This window comes from Phaenicophaeus curvirostris, chromosome 17 (genome assembly GCF_032191515.1).
Source record: "Phaenicophaeus curvirostris isolate KB17595 chromosome 17, BPBGC_Pcur_1.0, whole genome shotgun sequence".
Classification (NCBI taxonomy): domain Eukaryota; kingdom Metazoa; phylum Chordata; class Aves; order Cuculiformes; family Cuculidae; genus Phaenicophaeus; species Phaenicophaeus curvirostris.
The window spans coordinates 10023629-10043758 of NC_091408.1; the positions used below are offsets into that span (position 1 = coordinate 10023629).

A 20130-nucleotide genomic window follows, 5' to 3' on the forward strand; every position below is an offset into this window, starting at 1 on the left:
TACCAGCTTATTCAAACACATGGATACAGTGTTGACAGGCCCCCAGAGCTGAAAAATGTTAACACTGATAGTTACAAATCCCTGTAACATGATTACCCGCTTTGGGAATTGGATACTGGGCTGGGTCAGGCTGCCCAGGCTTGCTGAGAAACAGCAGCAATTCACCACCCCTTCCCACTTGCTGCATGGCGCTCGCACTGCAAGGGCTGGTGTTGCTTTAAAAAATCAACCCAGGCTTCACGTAACTGTGTCCGAATATTACTGTGAAACACTGTTTTTAAAGCTATTTTTCAACTGTTTAAGAGTAGGACCACCAAACACATTAACTGCACTTGTCTAAATCTCCCCGAGGGCAGGAGGAGAAAAGCAGGATTAGGCCTAGTTGTACCTAATGAAATTTAACTCAAAACAAGAATGATGAAATTAGCTGGACTAGTCTTTTGTACAGATTTATTACCTGGATGTTACAGAAACAATGTTACGGAAGCCATTAACAAGCAAAAGCAGTTTCTCGAAGGTGTCTCTGAGCAGTTAAGTTGGTTGCCTCTCTTCCAACACAGTATCTACGTGCACGGCAGTGGTGGGGCTCGCAGCGCTGTTGGAGGGGTTGGTGCCATCCAGGCACTCAGACTTGCATCCTGCTGTGCTGCCTTGAGGAGCATCCGGCGTTGCTGCAGCAGAGCTCCCGTTTGCGTATTCCACCCTTTCAAAGAATATCAGTAACTCACAATGCCGGGTCTGAGGGAAGAGATCCACAGCCAAGGCTTTAATGGGACGGAAGGAGGCTCCTTTGACTCTGTTGGAAGGGGCCCGGCAGAGACTTGATGGAAAAGGGAAAAAAGGGAGGAAGAACTGAATTAACATTTTACTGCACTGTTCATCACTGCTCCTCTTCTAAGCAAGGCCCTTCTTCCCCAGGCCTCACTTCCAGGATGAGGCTGTTCACCACACCCAGTATTTCCATTATCACTCGCATATTGAGTTTCAAGCTCGTGGCTGTCAGCTCTTTCTGGTGAAAGGCCAACCTCAACGAAGATAGTTTAAAACCAAAAATCTGACAGCAATCTCCCTCCCCAAGCAGCACATATTTTAACTCTTCCTCCATTTACTTTGTTAACGCAAGAAATACTCACTCCACAAAGTTGTTCATGGCTGCTCTGGGATTGCAGGATACGTAGATAAGCTTCTTCAGATGTTCAGCTCTTCTGATGGCGAGAATTACCTTGGAATCTAGATGATCAAAACCAAGACAGTTGTGTACCAGCTCTGTGTGCGGCAACAGCCTTGCAGAGACGTTCCAGGTTATATGCCCATAGGAACAAACTGCTGCAATGCCCAGTTATTTCAAGCCACACTTGGAGACTCCCCCTTAATTTATTCCATCAGTGTTTTCAGGTTTGCCACTAAACACCAGTTGGAAGAAGAGACTGAAAATTTAAAGTAAACTTACGCAGCCCTGCGCGTGGCGGATCTACAATAGTAATCAGGTTCTGAGGAGCTAATAGGTTAATTAGGGAAGGAACGATATCTTCAGCCTTCCCACAGTGAAATTCAATATTATTCAGGTCTATAAAAAAGAAAAAAGATGTTATCAGAGTGCTTACCTCGTCAAAGCGTGTATCAGCACTCAAATGGCATAGTGAGTTCTGATGCCTTAGAAACTACAGTGTTTAGTCTGTCCTGAAATCAGCGTAACTTAAACCATCAGTGGTATTTCAGATCATTTAAACAACAGTAACTCAAGCATCTTCCATTACCTGAACTAAAGCAAATCCCCACCAAAAATAGCTACTGTTAATGTTTTATTTATGAGAGGAACTGTGGCTTCATCTCATTTTTACACTTAAATGTTTTATTTTTGGAGTGATTAAAAAAGCTAGCTCTTAGTCAACAGGAAAATGGATCTCACAGATTAACATGCTATTTGTTTTCAAGAGAGATTAAACGTTTAAATGGACGAGATTACTATCAACAACACGTAACTCCATGCGGCTTAGATAACACAAAGAGGAACTAGCTATACAACTCCTATACTTCTTAACAAAGAACGTGGCATTTTAGCTTAACTAACCATTAATCTGGGCATTCACTTTGGCATCCTCCACAGCTTCTTGGCAGAGTTCAATTCCAATCACCTTCTTCACTTTCTATAGAAACAAGGGAAAAAGATCCGTCTGTGGTACTTAAACATAACTGTAACCACTGTTCCCAGCATCAGCAATTAACTGCTATACACGACCACTGTGGCTGGCCAGAGAATTACTGCTCTGCAGCCAGAACAAGAGCTGAGAAGGGACCTGTGCAAAGAACCAGGGACTTTTTAGACTGACACCATTTATCCCAACCTCTATTGGACAGACCCCAGTTATGCCGGTGCCTTTCTTTTTGGGGGCCAGGCTTCCTTACATTGTCTAGCAAGCTCTGCTCCAAAAATGACAGAAAGAACGCCGGTTATACATCAGTTAGATGGACAAATTCTAGTAAATATTGGTTGTCCTACAGAACTACTGCCTCTTTTGATGAGTTAGTTTCAAAATAATTTAGGCCGTTCAACACAAGGGTGAACTTCCCTGATGACTTGGTAAAACAGTTGCAGGCAGGTTAGTTAGAAATATCGTTTTTTTTAAAAAAAGATATGTGTTTCTTTTCAAGCACATCAAGTATTTTCTTGCACTGTTAAGCGCAATAATACATTTGTATCTGTTCAAAGTAAATTATAACCAAGAAGAGAAGTTACTCACCTTTGCCAAAGAAATCCCGATGGTTCCCGTACCACAGCAAACATCAAGTACCGTGCTCTCCTGGCTCAGCTGCGCCCACTCCCTAATGGCCGTGTACAAAACTTCTGCAGCTTGTGTGTTTACCTGAGAAATTAGTGACAAATAGATCATGAGCAATACATAGGCGGTAATGATCTTAGGAAAGAATGTTTTCTTTTTCTTGTTTGTAAGAAACAAGTCAACTTCACATGTAAGTTAAAATCTTGTATAATGGACCTGAAGAGATCACTGCTCCATTGTTGAAGTCTCACTCAGTTCTCTCTGAGAAGTAATGTTTTGTTATCTGCATTCTAGTAAAACCATGATGACTTTTACAGTACCTAAAAAGTAAGTTTGGAAGCTAGAGGAGACAACAAACAAAATGATTAAGCAAAACACTAAACAATAAAATGAAGTCTGGACTTTAAAAATACTTCCTCTCCTTGAACAGGAAGTAGTAAAGATCCAAAGTAAACGATGCCAAGTGATAGTATACTTCTTACTTCAATGCTTCCCATTTCAACGATACAGGCTACCGGCTGCGGCTTTGAAGTGTTGGAAGGGAAGAAGTAAGTTTTTGAAAACCAAATAAAAATTACTACTGCAAAGATTCCTGAACTACATCTTGCATGATCTGCACACGTAAAGGCTGCCATCCCACAGGAGGCAAATGATACTGAATTAGTAAATGGAATAAAAAGTCTTCATGATGCCCACATCAGGTTTAGACTCATTCACTGTCTTTTGCAGCTAAACAGAAGTTATTTAATCACACCAGGTATAAAAAAACATTCACTCTCTAGGTATACAATATCTCATTACACAGCACTAGCCAAGCTTAAGGGCATTAATGCAAATCCAGTTAAATTAGCAAGTTCTGATCATCCTTACTTGGAAAAACGCATGAGGAGAAATTCTAAATTTTAGGCCAAGAAGTTCTTCATAAATGTACTTGTCACCAGCCACATGCTCCAGAGGCAAGTCTTCTAGACTGGGGGATTTCCTGACAGGGCAAGACACGGGGACATAAACAGAAACCAAAGAAAGAAGATGAACGTGTTTGTTACAATTTTTACCAGAGCTCTAGTCATCTCAAGAACTGTAGTACTACAAACTAAGCGGTGATTTATAGCAGGCCAACATTTATTGTAACCTTTAGAGACTATCTTGGCCAGTTTCTCTTATGGTGAAAAACTGTCCCATTGATTTAAATAGCAGGACCTACATTGTCTTTACATGAAGAGCATGAGCCTTGTGCTCTGCGGAAGAGGATGGGGAGATTAAAAATTCACATAAAATGGGGAAGAAAGGTGGCACAAGTTACTTGTTGAGAATAATAAATATCCATTTACTGCAGTAGACACTTCTACAGCCTGACAGCCAGCAACTACTAGTGGGTTCACCCACTGAAACTGTACCTGCTTTTAGCTAGTGACCCTACAGGAGAAAAGGATGTTTCAGGAGTGTTTTGCTGGAAAAGGTAAATAACTGTTACAAATTAGTAACATTCCTGCTGCTTTAATGAAACAGACAAAATGAGGGCATGGAAACCCCACCTACTTCTCTGTTGTAAACACCAACCCCCCCTCAAAGGAAAATCACCTCCCTCACCTTTGTCCTTCTTCCACAAAGTACAGTGAAGTGACGCCGCTCTCCTTGCCCATCCCTTCCGTGAAGTATTTTGCCAGAGAGATTTTCAGGTCAGCTAGCTCTTCTTTACTTAATTTCTAAAGGTTTCATTTGAAATAAGAGAAAATAGTCATCTTAGTGATTTAAGGATATGATTTTGTGTATGCCTTCTATCTGCATATTAATTACCTGCTCATTTCCATGCACCACTCTAAACAGAAGATTAGTAATGCAAGCTTAACTGCACCAAGTAATTATTCTATTTCTCTTTCGCATGCATGACTCATAAAATCAAATTTATATAATTTTCAAGCTGTATCTGGGCTGCATATTATAGATCAACACAAATACCTGCGGATTAAAATAAACAATTGCCATAATGTGGCCATTCCTGCTGGTACGGACTGTGAGCTGCTTCCAGTGACCTTCATATGTTTCTGGGCTGTAAACCGAGTAAGGAGTTGACCTGCAATTTTCAGAAGCTCAGTTATTTAACAGAAAACTACTTTTTTGCCTAATATTCAACAGTTTATTGAGACAAAAGCACCTCATCGTGCCAAATGATAAAAAACTTTAATACAAATACAGCTACATTGATTTGTCAAGAAAGGAAGGACTTCCACATCTAAATTAAGAAAACAGGAAAAAAAAAGAAAAATACAGAGACTGATGAATAGATCCTATCTCCTAATGCAAAATAATCTGGCCCTGCTTTTCACAATCCTCTTACCTGTTCCAGGCCACCCAAAATTACAGATACAACATAGGCAGCTTCTCACCACATTCAAAGAATGACAGTTTTTCATAATGCCTTTAGTGGCTTCTGTGCTTCATCCCAAATTCAAACTTTCCACCATCACGATTCTTCTGTGGTTTTCATTTTTGATGATTTAATCACTTTTTAAAGAAACCACTCCCTTAGTAAAAAGCACTGTTGCTTAAATTTACAGGTTTTTTGTTTGTTTCCTTGTAGGATGAGTCTTCTCCTCATCCAAGGAAGCAACTGACCTTTGTTATTCAAATTCCTCTTTTAAAAAGCCTTTTTCTGAGTATTTCTTGAGAGCTAATGAAAGAAGCTCTCAATTAACAGATACTTTTTATTGTAGACTTATACATTGCTTGCAATAACGCTGTATTTGGCTGGGATCTGTCCCTCCACCTCAGAACAGCTGAGCAAGAGCAAGGGAAAAATACCCAGTGATCTGGGCACAAGATGTGGACAGCAAAGAACTGCTGATAATTGAGACTGGTACAGCATAGGTCTTAAAGGTCATAACAAACTCTCAGCATTTCATAACATTTAATTTTATAAATATTTTTGAGTAAGACATCAAAACCTTTACAGGTATCTCATTTTACATATGCTCACCTTATGTAGTCTTGGAAAGCTTTTACTACTGTTTTGGCGATAGTGGGAATGTGAATAGTATCAAACGGCTCCACCACAGCACAGGTACCACCCTTGTATTTGCCAAGACGACAGCCCACAGTTTTGTCTTCTTGATTTACTCCAATCCCAATCAAGAACTCACATTTGTTGCGATATTCAGTCTAGATTTAAAACAGAAACAGGTAAGACCTTTATACACTTGCTCGTACATACCAAGTTTCTCCTGAAACAACCCTCAGGGTTCAACGCATTTGCAAGTGCACTCAGAACTCTTAGTTCACATGGAAGATATTAGTGGATTTTGATGTATGAGAGCTAACAGCAACGATAAGAAAGTAAACTTTGTTATTTAAAAAACAAAACATTGCCTCTGTCGAAGAACATCTGTGTCAGCCTACAACGCAAGCTTCTAGGGAGAGCATATTGATGTTAGAATCTCCAGTTAACTAACCATTCTTCTGCTTCCTGCAAATATTTCCATGCAATATTTACGTGAAAGGCAATCATGTCTAAAATTCATCATTCATTACAAGATGAAGTCAAATACTCAGTTTGTCCACTTTCTCTCAAGACCAAACGATTCATTTAACCCCAAGCTCATTAACCCCATCCCATACTTTACCCAGGATTACATTACCTGTAATGGTGATGCTTTCACTCCCTCTACTGGGCAACACAACTTGTTATATTTCTGTTTCTGCATGAACAACCACGGTAATAAAGCTCTGTTGTTATTTCCTATTTCCCTGCCCAAATCAGAAACAAAATTTGTAAAGTACATATTTAGAAAAACTCAGGTTAACAGCCGCAGAAGACATTTTCATTTTGTACAGGGCATTGTTCTGCTTAGGCCTGTGGAGCAGAAGACTTAAAACCAAAGCTCCTTCATTTAGCAATCTTTTGAGGCTGAGCAAGAACAGCAATAGCAGGTGTTGTCAGCTACAAGAGTTTCTAGGTCCTAGCATCACAGATATATCTTTTATTTACTTTGTCAGGGAATTTGGTTTTTCATCTACTTCTAACTTAGTTTATTCTAGAGACAGCTGTTTGTGCAAATTTAGCTATAACAAAACCACAGAATCATCAGGTTGTAAAAGACCCACAGGATCATCGAGTCCAACCATTCCTATCAATCCCGTCCTAAGGTCTAGTCTTGTATACATTAAAGTAGCTTTACCAACAGGAATTACTTTGTCAGCTTCTGCAGCACTTGTTCACACTCCTGCTTCTTTGCAACCAGCTGCTCTCCATAAGGCACCTTCCACAGTGGGGTCACAACATCAGCGATTTGCTTGCTCAGAGGCTCCTCTCCAGCGCTTTCCAAGGGAGCCAGCCGCTTCACCTCTCCCTGCTCCATCTCCTCTTCTCTCTTCCGCTTCTTGGCGATGGGGTCAGCCTTTGGCTTGGCCAGCCTAACGCTCAGGTGCCGGCTCTTCCACAACGCCCCATGGAGGACTTTCATGGCCTTGTCCCTCTCCTCCTCGCTCTTAAATGTCACAAAGGCAAACGTCTGCTTCCCAAAAAGCTTTATCTTATGAGGACTGAGCCCGTATTTGGCAAGGAACTTTTTCACATCGTTAAAACCAATGTATTTGGGAAGGTTTTGTATTTCTACTTTATAGATCTCAGAGGTAAACAAGTCTCCCTTAATATATCCGTACACATCAGGATGGGCTGCTGGGCTCTCCATGGGGCCACTGGAGCCTCCATCCGCCTTGCTCTCCTCTTCAGTCCTGTCTCCGACCTCGGGCACAGGAGCCACGACGCAGCCAGAGTTGCTGCTATGGCTTTGATCTGCCATGCTCCCACCAGCCTCCCTCAGCCCTGACACCGGGTCAGCCTCCCCTCAGCTTCTCCTCAGCCTCCCCTCCGCCCTGACACCGGGTCAGCCCCCCCTCAGCTTCCCCTCAGCCTCCCCTCCGCCCTGACACCAGGTCAGCCCCCCCTCAGCTTCCCCTCAGCCCTGACACCAGGTCAGCCTCCCCTCAGCTTCCCCTCAGCCTCTCCTCCGCCCTGACACCGGGTCAGCCCCCCCTCAGCTTCCCCTCAGCCCTGACACCAGGTCAGCCTCCCCTCAGCTTCCCCTCAGCCTCCCCTCCGCCCTGACACCGGGTCAGCCCCTCCGCCGCCGGGCTGTTTGGGTTAGGGCCGAGCCGCCCCTGCCGCCAAGGGGACGTGGCGGAGCGTGCGTGCGGGAAGCAGCGATACGCGCTCTCTCACCGCTCCCCGCGCCGCTCACGCGCGCCCAGGGGGGCCGGCGAGTCCCCCGCCGCCGCCGCGCTCCGTCACGCGCGCGGCCGCCATCTTGGGCCGTGCCGGCGGCGGCGCGAGGGCTGCCGGGAGGCGGCGGGGGCAGCGCGGGGCGCGTGGCGGGGCCCGGGGAGCGGCGGGGCGGGGGGCGGTCGGGTAGGTGGTTGTGGCGGGGGGGGGTGGGGGCTGGGCCAGAACCGGGGCCGGCATCGCCGTGCGGGCCGGGCCCTGGCGCGCCGGGGGCGGGGCGGCAGCGCGGGCGTTTCCCATCGGGCCTTGCGGCGGCGCGGGCCGCGGGAATGAGGTAAAGGCGGGCGGGGCGGCAGGAAGCGCGCGGGCAGCGGCGGCGGCGAGCGGGGGCCCATGGCGGACACCAAGGTGAGCGGGCGGCGGGCGCGGGGCTGGGCCCGGCGGGACGGCGGGTGGGTGGTGGGGCGAAGGGCCCAGGAGGCCGCGGCCGCCGGGCGGGGCGAGCCCCGCGGGAGAGAGGAGCGAGCGCCGACGCCTCGTCCCGCCCGGGCCCCGGCACGTGTGACCGCCCGGCCCTGAGGGCGCCGCTCGGCGATCCCGGGACCGAAAATGCCGCGGAATCCGCTCGCCGAGGCGCCTCTGGGAGTTTGAGAAAGAGATTGGGCTTTCTGGGGCCTGGGCGACACGAGGAGCCGTCTCCATCATCCCGTGCAGCCAGGCAAGAGCTGGGGCAGGAGGGGTTCCCCACTTACGTGCCTGTGTATAAATCTTCCCAGAAGTCCTACGTGTATTCCACCACTAGGACTAATTTTAATGTTGTTATGAACTTCACAACAGCCAAATCTCGCTAATTTGGAGCTTTGGCTCCAGCTCTGACCTTGCATTAGAGATCAGCAGAGACTGCAAACAGAGGTGCCCATGGCGGGGGGGGGATGGAACTGGATGATCTTTAAGATCCCTTCTGACCTAAACTGTTGTAGGATTCTATCGCAGGAGACACATCTGCTTCGGACAGGTCACACTGAACACAAGGCATTATCATCTCCAGAGAATAAGAAGTCTGAAAAAACACTGAAAAAAAACCCCAAACCAAACATAAACCCCACATTCTCAGAGGGACATTCTGCCTAACTTTCAAAAAACACAATTACTTAGTTAAAGCAGAGTTAAGTTTCATCTTGAATCAGAATATTCAAGGGCAGCCTGATCTAGCGGGAGGTGCCCCTGCCCATCGCAGGGGGGTTGCAACTGGTTGATCTTTAAGGTCCTTTCCAACCCAAACTATTCTATGATCCCCCTTTTAGTAACTACTTCTTGTCTCCATCCCTCTCCTGCTTTCCCAACCCCGCGGCTGCAGGCGAGGCCCCACGTGCTTCATGTCGGGCAGGGCAGGGTCCTGTCGCGATAGTGGGGGCTGCTTCTGCTCCCACGTGGTTGTTGGCGAATTACGCCTTCTTACAGCTTCTGTAATTAATTGGTATGGGATGATGAACTCTGATAAGCGGTGTGTTACTTGCTGCTGGAGGAGGCCCTGTAGAAAAGTTTGGCCCATGTTTTCTTTTCCTGTTCCTGGAAACAGATAGGACTTAATGTTGCTCTCGCTTTCTGCAAACCTGCTGGGGACATAAAACTAACCATAGCTGGAGGGATGTTGTTGACATAATCGGAATTTATTTTGCAACATTCCTTAATCCCCCCGGGCCGTTTATTTTAAAATTTATTTACACTGCTTAATTTCGTTTGCTTTATGCCTGCGTGGTGTGTGCCTTCTCTGTAAGAATGTTCTAAATCGAACCTGTAGGAGTGGACTCTTTCATCAGTAAAGTGAAAATGAGATGTATAGACTGTTATTCCTTTCTCTGCTATTCAGAGAACAGCAGAAAAAAACCCAAATCTGTTTCCTTGACTTAGGATAGCTGTTTGTGGCCTCATTAAACTTGCAGATGAATCTCCCTTCTAGGCCTCTTTGCTGAATGCCCTTAAGCAGTCCATATACATGAAGTACTAGAGTTGTTACTGTTTGCTTGTCATATACTAAAAATGGTTCTTAATGAGTGCTGTGGCAGATTCCTAAACAGCCATATAGGAAGCAGTGTATTGGCCATTTATCCGTAATCTAAAGTTCCCCAAAGAGTCTTAAATAAAAAAGTGGAAATTATTTTGGGAGTGTTGCATATGTGCTTCAGAAACACCTTCGTGGGTGAGTCTAATACCTCTGACTAGAATAATGAACTTCTATCTGGAATGTGTCCCTTAAGCTGGGGTAGATGGCTACTTTGGTGGTGTTTTTTCTTTTTTTCTCGTTATTGGTAAGTCATCAACCACTAAGAAACAGTAATGATTTAGTAGCATAAAACACATCATATAGAAAAATAGGCAAAGAAATTATTTTTCTATACCAAGAGCTACTTCTCCAGACCGAGCCTCGGCACAATTAGTCCACAGTGGTAGGACTAAAACATCTAGCACTGCAAGACAGTTTACTTTTTGTTCTATAGTATAACTGTGTTGTCTTTAAAGCCATTTGTTTTCAGCTATAATAATTACTCTTTATTGCTACAGGGTATTTCAGTTGCTAAAATCTAATTGCTGAGTAGTCATAAATGTTTTAATTTTAAACGTAGTGTGAATACTTCAGACTTCAAGTACCTAACAAGTTTTGTGGGTTTTTTCTTTTTCTCTCCAGGAAACACATGAGGAGCACGATACTTCTACTGAAAACGCAGATGATTCTAACCACGATCCTCAATTTGAGCCCATAGTTTCCCTTCCTGAGCAGGAAATAAAAACTCTGGAAGAGGATGAGGAAGAGCTTTTCAAGATGTAAGCACAATACTTCTGTATATTATCTAAATGCTTATTAGGCTTAAACTTGTATGTGTCTATAAATCTAGATAATTGGTTAGGGGTCCCTGTGTATGAAGTGGCAGCCTAAGCTGGTTGGTGTTTACCCTGGTGGCAGTGATTGGATGGGGGAGTGATTGATAGTAACGCCCCAAGGAACTCTGAAGTATGGAACAACAGAAGAGAGCTGATATTACAAATCTGGGTTAGTACTGTTTACCCTTAAAGAAAACATTAACTTGGACAATAGAGATTTCAAAATTGTGTGATCACACTGTAAAACTGGTGTCTTGGGGGACAAAGTTGAGATGCGTATAATGTTGCTGCCATGCATCCCCAGCTGTAAAGGGTGATGTAAGATATACTGAAACAACAGAAGCAATAGATGAAATACAACATTGGGCTGTTTGTGGCAGTACCTTCCAGTTGCCTCAGACATAGTTTTATCCATGGATTGGACTTCTTGTTGGATCAGGGTAGCTTGTTTAACATGTATGATCTATAGGCTAAAGGCTTACCTAGTGGTAAGCCTTACTATCCTAAATAGGTTTTAAAAATACTGGCTTTACTCAGTCATAGAAGGGTATTGTTTATCTGAAGAGAAATTTTGGTTCTCTTTATACAGATTCTGGTTAAAAATGAAAGCTATGCTCAGTTTCTGTCAAGATAACTGGTGTGATCTCTGACCATTAGGGCCTCTATGCACTTGGGGTGTGCAGTATCGGGTGGAAAAAATAAATGTGTACAAAGGAGTGAAGGAGGAAAGGAGATTTTTTTTTTTTTGAATGCTGCTTGCTGTGAAAGCTAAACTTAGAGGAATTGCCCGCTGAAGGAAGGACTTGCTTTGGACCAAAGCAGTTCATCTGCATCAGCATCCATTAGACTAGTTTGCTCTAACATCTGAAACCCTGTCCTGAAGGACCTGGCTTATAACAAGTCCTTATCCCTTGCTCTTTTCTAGAAAAGTGTATTTTTATATATAATCCTGTAGTGTGTGCAGGTGCTTCCATTCCTATAGCGGTGCCTTAAGCTCTTCACTAGCAGAGCTCAGACTGTCTTCTGGATCAGTTTTGACTAATGTCCCAAACCACTCCTGTTTCTCTTTTGGCACACTGGCATCTCAGAAGATTAAACAGGCATGTTCTGAAGCAGGTATGTTGCACTGCAGTGCAGCACTAAGCTTCCTTTATTCCTGATTCAAGAATAGGAACAATTAGATTTTTAGAGTCAAAAGGAAATGAGTGACACTAGAGGGTGAGGCACTTTGTTACAATTGATCAAACAATAGGCTTGGAATTATACACGAGTCTTTACTTAGCCTCAAGCAGCTCAATTTCTTGAATTAACCAATACTACAGATTTGATGTAGCGGTTTCATTCATTATAGAATCACCAGGTTGGAAAAGAACTCTTGGATTATCATGCACATATGTGTGTGTGTATATACATATATATATAAGAACTCCAACTATGGCAAAACTTGATAGTTAGGAACCCTCATTTAAGAGGTTACCCACACCAAATATGTTTATCACCCCCCAAAAGTGTTCAGAACCTGTTGAATTTTTAGTATAGATATTACAATTTCTAGTAGTTTGTTGTTAAATTTGAATTTATCATATCTGTTTCTAAATTTGTATGCAGAAGTAGAACAGAGAATCTTGCAAAAGGAATTTTTTTCTTTCTTGTGTGTGGCTTTGAAAAAAAACTAAGCTACTCTATAGTTGAGTGTGCTGTTTTGATAAATGTTTCTACATGCATGCTAACTTCTTAAATTCTCTCTTTAAGGCGAGCGAAACTCTTCCGATTTGCATCTGAGAATGACCTTCCAGAATGGAAAGAACGTGGCACTGGTGATGTAAAACTCCTGAAACACAAGGAGAAGGGAACAATTCGCCTCCTCATGAGGAGGGATAAAACCCTAAAAATCTGTGCAAACCATTATAGTATGTTACATATTGCTGTACTTATTTTTGTTTTTAAAAAATAAGCTGGTAGAAATGTGTAGATTAAGAGCTCACTGAATTTTTAGTAACAGTGAGAGAGAATCTCTATATGTCTTTAAACAGGTATCAGATTTATATCAGACTCTTAAGTATAGTTGACTCTTGCTCTGCCCACATGGTTACAGACATCAAAACCCATGAGTGCTTAGTTTTATTGATGGAAAGAAGCTGTACTTGGTTTTGGTGGTTGCCTGTGAGGCTGAGTCTTAAAGTTTATTTTCTTTAGACTGATAGTGTTCTAAAGACACTGTAAAATGTAGTTGGGATAAACAGATGTGTGATTCCTCCCAGTGTGTCTTTGGGTTAATGATTAATAGAACATAGAAAATGTAGGTCTTAACACTGTTTAATATAAGAAATTAATGTGTGCTGGCTTGTTTTCATAGAAAAATGGGAAATAAGTAGTCATGTAATAATTTAGTACTTTGAGCCAAATTGGTAGAAGCAACTACTTAACCATCAGAAAATGGATACTGAGGTGCTAAGCTAACCTGTGTCTGCCTTTCTCTGCTTGTGCAGTAAACTGCAATGAATGTAGTATATTCAGCTAACTCATTAAAAAAGAATGTGCATTGAGAGCTGATAGAGCAGGGTAGATTTGTTCCTTTTATCTCTTTGAATAAAAATAAACATGAAAGGCAAGACAGACTTGAAAGTTAATGTATGTAGCAGCAAGTAGACTAAATTTGGTAATACTTAGTTACTTGCTTGCCTTGGTGTTGCTCAGGTTCTTATGAGAGTACTTGGTGTTCTGTGGAGTTGAACTGCATTTGGGTAACTTTAAGTAACTTGTTTGAAGTAGTTTGATACAAATAAAGTCAGAAGCAATAAGGTTTATTTTCTTTGGGCAGATTTCTGCAGAAAGTCAGACTTCAGAGGGCGCAGGTGTTTTGTAAATGAAATGGCAAAGATGAAAGCAATGTAGTCACCAACCAATAAGAATAAGCCTTTTGTTTAGGAAAAATAAATGTTGCAGTTAGGCAAGCCCAAAAAATGAATTTCTAGTGTTCATGTCAGAAGTGTTTTTCCTAGAAAAACTGCTTTGAGTATTGATGTCTGAACTGGATTTATGCTGACTCACAGGCAGACTCTTTTTGCTAAACATTGAATGAAACAAGTTTGAATTTGATCTCTAAATGCAAGAAAATGAGTAGACTCTTTAGATTTATCCTGAACTAAACAAAGGACCAGGGATCAGGGAGAAAAAAGCCCTGCTTAAACTTTGTATGCATGTGTTTGTAAAAAGTCTAGGAGTAGTGTGAGAAGTAACATTCCAACTTCTCCAGTCAGTCAGGTGAAGTAATTGTACTATCTTGGAGAGAAAGGGCTCCATTTACTGAAATGGAACAAGTGGACTAAAAATGTACTGTACACATCTTGTGGCACTGCAGAATTCTATAATACCTTGCTGTAGAGCTTTAAACTGATGGGAGAGAAGAATCTGATTTGATGACTAATTGTAGGAATAATGCTTTTTTTAAAGTAATTTTTTTGTAGTATGTAGTGTGTTCAGTATGCAAAAGAATTAATGCTGTTTGGGTGCCTTTTCTTCCTAATCCATTTGACTGTTGTTCAGAGCTGTGCTTTAGTGACGCCATCTCTATTAGTAACACAGTTATCTGTTTTAAACAAGAATTCAATCAACCTCTCCATTTCTTCACAACCAAGAATCTAGCATTCTTTTATAAAGCAATGGTCTTGCATCATTTTATTTGAGGACATAGGGAAAAATATATATGGGCACCATTGTCTTCTATTTATCCAAAAGCAATTCTGTGTAAAGTGTTTTACATAAGCAACACAGTTGGTAATAAAATTTATGGAGGCTGGTGTGAAAACATTTACTATTGTGCTGTGTATATCTTCTAATGCTTTTTTTTCAGTTACACCCTTAATGGAGCTGAAGCCTAATGCTGGGAGTGACAGGGCATGGGTCTGGAACACACATGCTGACTTTGCAGATGAAAGCCCCAAGCCTGAACTTCTGGCAATCCGGTTTTTAAATGCAGAAAGTGAGTGGCCTGGCACTGAACTGAGGTTGATTGTATGCTGTTACGTTACACTGCATGTTTGAACGCTGTTGTAAACCACTGCTGTAGATATGCTGTATCTTAGCACTGCATGGTAGTGTTAGGTAATTACTGCTTTAACTGGCAGAAGTCAGTTAATCATATGTGTTGATAAACAGTATAATAATTAGGTCTCCAGTAATACCCGCAGAACTTTCTGCCCTAGGTGCTTTTTTTTTAACTTAAGCCATTTCATGCAGGTGTTATGCTAATCAGAATAAAACTAAAAGCAGGAATACTATAGGGTAGAGCTTACTACATGCAGCTGGCTTTTGGTTATCTCAGGTGCTCAATTGTAGTTAAGATAACATCTTTACATTAGAAGTAAATAAACATTCATCTGTCTGCATTGACAGTATGTATCTTCCTGGTCTCAATAAAGTGCAATGCTCAATGGAAAGTGCTAGTCAAGCCCAGCTGTTGTACTTAGTGGGTTTTTCTGGACTAATTGCATTGACTACCAGAACAGAAAGTAGGTCTCTGTTATGTATGGATCAGCTAGTATGGCTGAATGCCAGTGTAGCTTTCCCAACTCCTTAGGACTGAATCAAACTAGTGTGTTTTTTTTTTTCCTTGATAAAAGAAGCAAAATGAAAGTGCAAGAATGTTTTTGCTTTTCTTGCTTTACCATTTGTTACACACGTTTAGTGTGTTAGCCAGCTCTTCTCCCTACAGGCTAGATGGGTAATAAAATGTCTGTGTATTTTAAAACTAGATGAATTTGCCTATGTCTGGGAAGACCTTAGAGTATCTTGTTTGCTTCCTTTTCCTTAAGTTTCCAACATCATACTGGTTAGCCAAATTCTTATGATCCACCTGCTTAATGCTTGCCTCTTTCTTAATCAAATAGGAAACTGAAGAGGTTTGGTGACTATTTGCTCATCTTTGAGAAGTCTTTCCCTCTTTCTGGAAGAGACTGCTAAGCCTTTTGAGTGTTTGTCCTCTTTATCCCTTTACCCTTTGCAATGCTGACTAAGCAGTATTGCTTGATGATAGGTGAACAGGCACAAGTATGCCCTTCAGGTATCTTTGCTTTCTGAGATGCTTGAAAAGGAATTGATACAAATGTTTCCTTCACTAGTTTCACAGTGGCTTCTAAATCCCTCTGGGGCAACAGTGACCTCATGTGGTCAGTCTGACCAAGTTGGCATACCAAAGTTACCTTCTTTATCCTTCTGGTGTTAAAAAGTACCTTGCCTGATGTGCTTTTGTCTCTTGTTGCTTCTATTACTTGTGTTAAAATGTTACTGTAACTTGATCAGCTTCTTGTAATAACTGTTAAATTGAGTGGTGGCTTAGACCAAAACCTAATGAAGATTATGCTTCCTTAACTACTGTAGTTAAGAATAGCTTGAGTCTAGGCTTTTGGGTTTATGAACTTGAGTGCTGTAGTAACGAAACAGGCTCTAGATTCCACTCTGATGCCAAGAACCCTAAGTTATGGTAAGGATGTGGAGGCCTTTTAGGGTATAATGTAGCTGGCATGGATAGTAGTTCAAAGCTAATCTTCAGGCTTTTGAACACAGGTACTTGTATTGGCAGTCTCTGCCATCATATTCTTATTTCTGTGCGCTAGGGACAGCTGGGAGTTGCAATAACTATAAAACAGCTCCTTCTGGCATTCTGTTTTAAGTATTTTGCAAAATAAGCTGCTTTAATAGACTTGCTAAAGCAAATGAACTGCTTCCGCACAAAGGCGTGGTTAAAGAATTTTGCATAGCATGTTGTGTGATTTTAAACTGGGTTACTTAGGTCTCTACAGGTTTTGTTTACACAAAACTTCTCTGGTGTCTTTCCTTGAGGTCGGAAGTATTTAATGTTGCAAGGAGGTGAAACTAATAAAAAAATATTCTATCTTCACTGAAACAGATGCACAGAAATTCAAGGCAAAATTTGAAGAATGCAGAAATGAAGTAGACAAGAGAGCAAAGAAAGGTAAGGTTAAAAGTGTAAGGGTAGTACCACACCACTTTTCCTCTCTGTTTGAGTGGTCACAGCCCTTGGAGTGTGATTGTGTTTTAGCAGACTCACTCTGTACTGAACTGCAGTCTTCAGTTCACGTGCTTTTTCTGTCTGCGAGAGTAACAGTTCACAGGAGTGACAATTGCCTTCTTTCTTGTAGAAGGCTGTTACTATTGCTGTCGGGACATTGCTCTTTCAGAAAGGTACTAAACAAGCATTTCTGGTTTATAGTACACACATGAACTGTGAACACCTGTAACCACGGTGGTATTTCATACTGCCTGTTTTTTTCCCAAATTCTCCAAATATAGAATCACGCAAGTAGAATACTTCATTTTTGTACTTATTGTGTATGAAGTTGAGCAATTCTTCGCAGGTCTCTTTCTAATAGATTGATGCACTGCCTTGTAGAATTGCCTGTGTGATAAGGTGTCTCACTGTGTAAAATAAATACTGCCTTTCTAAAGTACAGAGTACTAGTCGTCTGCAGTCAACGCTCCTCAGGATATTTAGAATGGTTTTTTTTCAGTCTTAAGAACTTCCTATTCCCCAGTGTGAAGCTGCGAAACTTCTTCTTGTGGTTAAGATAGGTGAGAAGCTTGGGACTTAAGACGTGGACTTGACTGAAGTGAACACTGTATGGAGCCTGTTACTAGTAGCAGCAAAGCTGAACAAATGTTTCCTCAGTCACTATGATTAGGTCCTCATTTAGTGATTAAAATATGCAAGTGATTGTTGAATTTTGACTTCTGAGGTAACTACCAAAGGAAAAGCAGTGGAACGCATCACTCCAGTGCTCAGCTGAGAATTTTCTTTCCCTTTGTTTGTTGAAAGGAAATTTCTTTACCTTTGTTATTCTACACACCAGCTATTCCCACCCCCCTCACCCTCCATCTCTCTACTCTTCCTGTAACAGGAAAATCCATTACTTCCACTATGTAATTTTTTTTTTCCCAATCAATCTCTTAGCAGGCACAGACAAAAATGATAGTGCTGATAAAGTTGCTGAAAAACTAGAAGAGCTTTCTGTAAAGGAAGAGAGCAAAGAATCTGAGAAGAAAGAGACCAAGGAAAAAACTGAAGAAAAGCAATAAATCATCCTGGGCCTTGCAGTTTTTCCTTTACTTTTTTTTCTTTCTTTACTTTTTTTTTTTTTTTTAATTTTTACAAGGGACTTTATAAGGAACTGAATTCAACGTTCAGATTGTTTTTTCTAAGCTTTTGCCCTTTTGAAGATGTCTTCAGAAAATCCATTCCCAAGTCATGATAATGTACCGTGCTAACTTTCTTTTCCATAGTGGAAACACTTATTTATAGTCATCCAAAAGAGTGAATAAAACAACTTGAAAACAGCATCAGAGGACAGAGCTGGGTTTTCTGTATACTTTACAGGCTTATGAATACTCTTGTTTCATTGGGTGTTGAGATACATATCATGATATCTGTGGATTAACTAGGTTGACAGACTCTACCAACAGGGAAGATTGAGATTGTTTTTAATATAGCTTCTAAAACTGTAATATAACAGTCCTTTCACACTTTTTCTGCTGTGTGTTTCTGAGCAGGGAATGTGCCTGTGATTCTTGAGATGCAGCAGACTTCTGGAATCAGGCGATAAAGCATTCCTGGCATACTGTTAATGATGCTCCATCAGACAGTGACAATAAAGGTGGGGGAGAAAGTGTATTACAGTAGACCTGAAGTATTTTCCTCCTACAAAACAAAATCTCTGCACCCCCTCAGTTTGTTAATATTACAGATGCTTGATTCTAGCACCAAGTCGTTGCTGTGGTCCCAGATCTTCCGTGATGTGCTACGTGCTGACTGAAGGCAGTAGCAGCCCCTTGTCCTAAGGTGTATACAAAGGAATCCTAACTATTAGAGTACCTTACTATGAAATTCTCCACATCAGTCTATCATAGAAGTTTTAGTCTCAAATTTACAAACTTTCCCAGGGCTTTGGAGCTTGCTTTTTTTTAAAAGTTTTTTTTTACAAATTGGAGGGGTTCTGAACTTCTAAGATGCAGGGTAGGAGACTGTTCTTGGAGTGGTGGTCTGACATTCCCTTTAGACGAGTTGGTTATATGGTACACTCTTCAGGGGCACTCTCCTTGCCAGAATGGGCAAATTGATCAAATCTTTTCCCTGCAAATGTTTTCTGGTTTCAAGTTATTGCTAGAGAGTAGGGAACTATAGTCAGCAATAAAACAACTCCGTTAAAGTCTGATAGATGAAATGAATTTTGTTGTTAACCACTAATACAGGATAGTGTTAGGATAGTGGAATATTGTAATACTGTGTTTCCAAAATAATCATGAAAACTGGACAAAACTTCCTAAACTTTAGGACTGTATGATGCTAACATTGGGTAGCAAGACCCTTTTATCTTCATAAAGAGGCTTTCCAAGTAGGTCAGGCTCTGCAGTCTACCTGAGGAACATGTATTTTTAAAAATAAACTTGTGTTTCTACTTAGCGCTGCTTTTTGATGCCACAAGGAACTAGTCTTAAATCTGGAACTGTAATTAAGGTACTCGCTTCATTCAAACAAAGTAACTGCTTTGGTGTTGTGCGTGTTCTACTTCAAGTACGGCACATATCAAAACTCTGTTAATAACAAAGATGTTTGAGAGGCAAAATGCTCTTTAGTGTTTCTGGTTTGGAAATAACAAGACAAAGCTATTCTGAAGTACTTAACATTTGAATGTAAAAGCCAAATCTTTATCCATGAGTCACTGTAAATTCTCTGATCTGATAATGTCAAACAGTGTGTCTAAATTGATAAAAACGACATTTAAAAATTTCAAAATAAATTTAAATTTTGATTTAAAGGATTTGCTTTTTATTTAAAGTACTCTTACTGGGAATGCATTTTTAGCCTGCAGGGGCAAAATGATGAAGGCAGCAAAATGGGTGAGTTTGATTTCACTGTTCAATGTTGTACAGAAAAGGGGAGGAAGCAATTGAATGGCTTAGATTGTATTAATCTTGACAACTGCTTAATTTTATTGCTGCCTGTTCTTTCCCTCTAACTTATTCGTGCATGCTTGAATAATTTCAAGACACTTCCATTCCTGTTCAGGGTAACTAATTGTGTTTACAGTTCATGGTTTACAACCATCCTTAACGTGAGTCTGCAGTCTCAAAGAGCCAAGTTCTGAGGGACCACTAAGCGAAATAATTCTCTGGGCAGCATTTGGCTGAAGAATCTCTTAGCCTCCTAAACAAAAGGATGGTTAGTTAATGTTCTGG

General features: G+C 41.5%; 3 protein-coding genes and 1 non-coding gene across 4 annotated transcripts in view; 3 read left to right on the forward strand and 1 right to left on the reverse strand.

Moving 5' to 3' along the window:
* Window positions 1-20130, forward strand: part of TANGO2 (transport and golgi organization 2 homolog) — a 167728-nt gene that overhangs the window by 51423 nt on the left and 96175 nt on the right. The gene's annotated exons all lie outside the window — the stretch shown is intronic.
* Window positions 434-7640, reverse strand: TRMT2A (tRNA methyltransferase 2 homolog A). The gene is made up of 11 exons (XM_069871088.1): window positions 6969-7640; window positions 6416-6524; window positions 5758-5939; window positions 4740-4854; window positions 4371-4486; window positions 3651-3762; window positions 2742-2864; window positions 2072-2147; window positions 1451-1567; window positions 1134-1230; window positions 434-820 (listed from the first exon to the last, which is right to left on the reverse strand). The coding sequence occupies exons 1-11, from the start codon at window positions 7577-7579 to the stop codon at window positions 532-534; spliced, it is 1947 nt and encodes a 648-aa protein (XP_069727189.1). The 5' UTR covers window positions 7580-7640; the 3' UTR covers window positions 434-531.
* On the forward strand, window positions 8239-19469 carry RANBP1 (RAN binding protein 1). The gene is made up of 6 exons (XM_069871119.1): window positions 8239-8406; window positions 10685-10821; window positions 12631-12788; window positions 14732-14860; window positions 16787-16852; window positions 17849-19469. The coding sequence occupies exons 1-6, from the start codon at window positions 8392-8394 to the stop codon at window positions 17971-17973; spliced, it is 630 nt and encodes a 209-aa protein (XP_069727220.1). The 5' UTR covers window positions 8239-8391; the 3' UTR covers window positions 17974-19469.
* Window positions 16939-17071, forward strand: LOC138728260 (small nucleolar RNA SNORA77). The gene has a single exon (XR_011338691.1). It is a non-coding gene; the product is annotated as a small nucleolar RNA SNORA77 (small nucleolar RNA).

Coding starts and splice junctions, on each gene's coding strand:
- TRMT2A (XM_069871088.1), bottom strand. CDS start 7,579: ATGGCAGATCAAAGCCATAGCAGCAACTCTGGCTGCGTCGTGGCTCCT. Junction 1,231..1,450: donor TCCGCCACGCGCAGGGCTGC/GTAAGTTTACTT, acceptor TTGATCATCTAG/ATTCCAAGGTAATTCTCGCC. Junction 821..1,133: donor GCCATGAACAACTTTGTGGA/GTGAGTATTTCT, acceptor TTTTCCATCAAG/TCTCTGCCGGGCCCCTTCCA.
- RANBP1 (XM_069871119.1), top strand. Junction 12,789..14,731: donor AATCTGTGCAAACCATTATA/GTATGTTACATA, acceptor CTTTTTTTTCAG/TTACACCCTTAATGGAGCTG. Junction 14,861..16,786: donor CCGGTTTTTAAATGCAGAAA/GTGAGTGGCCTG, acceptor TCACTGAAACAG/ATGCACAGAAATTCAAGGCA.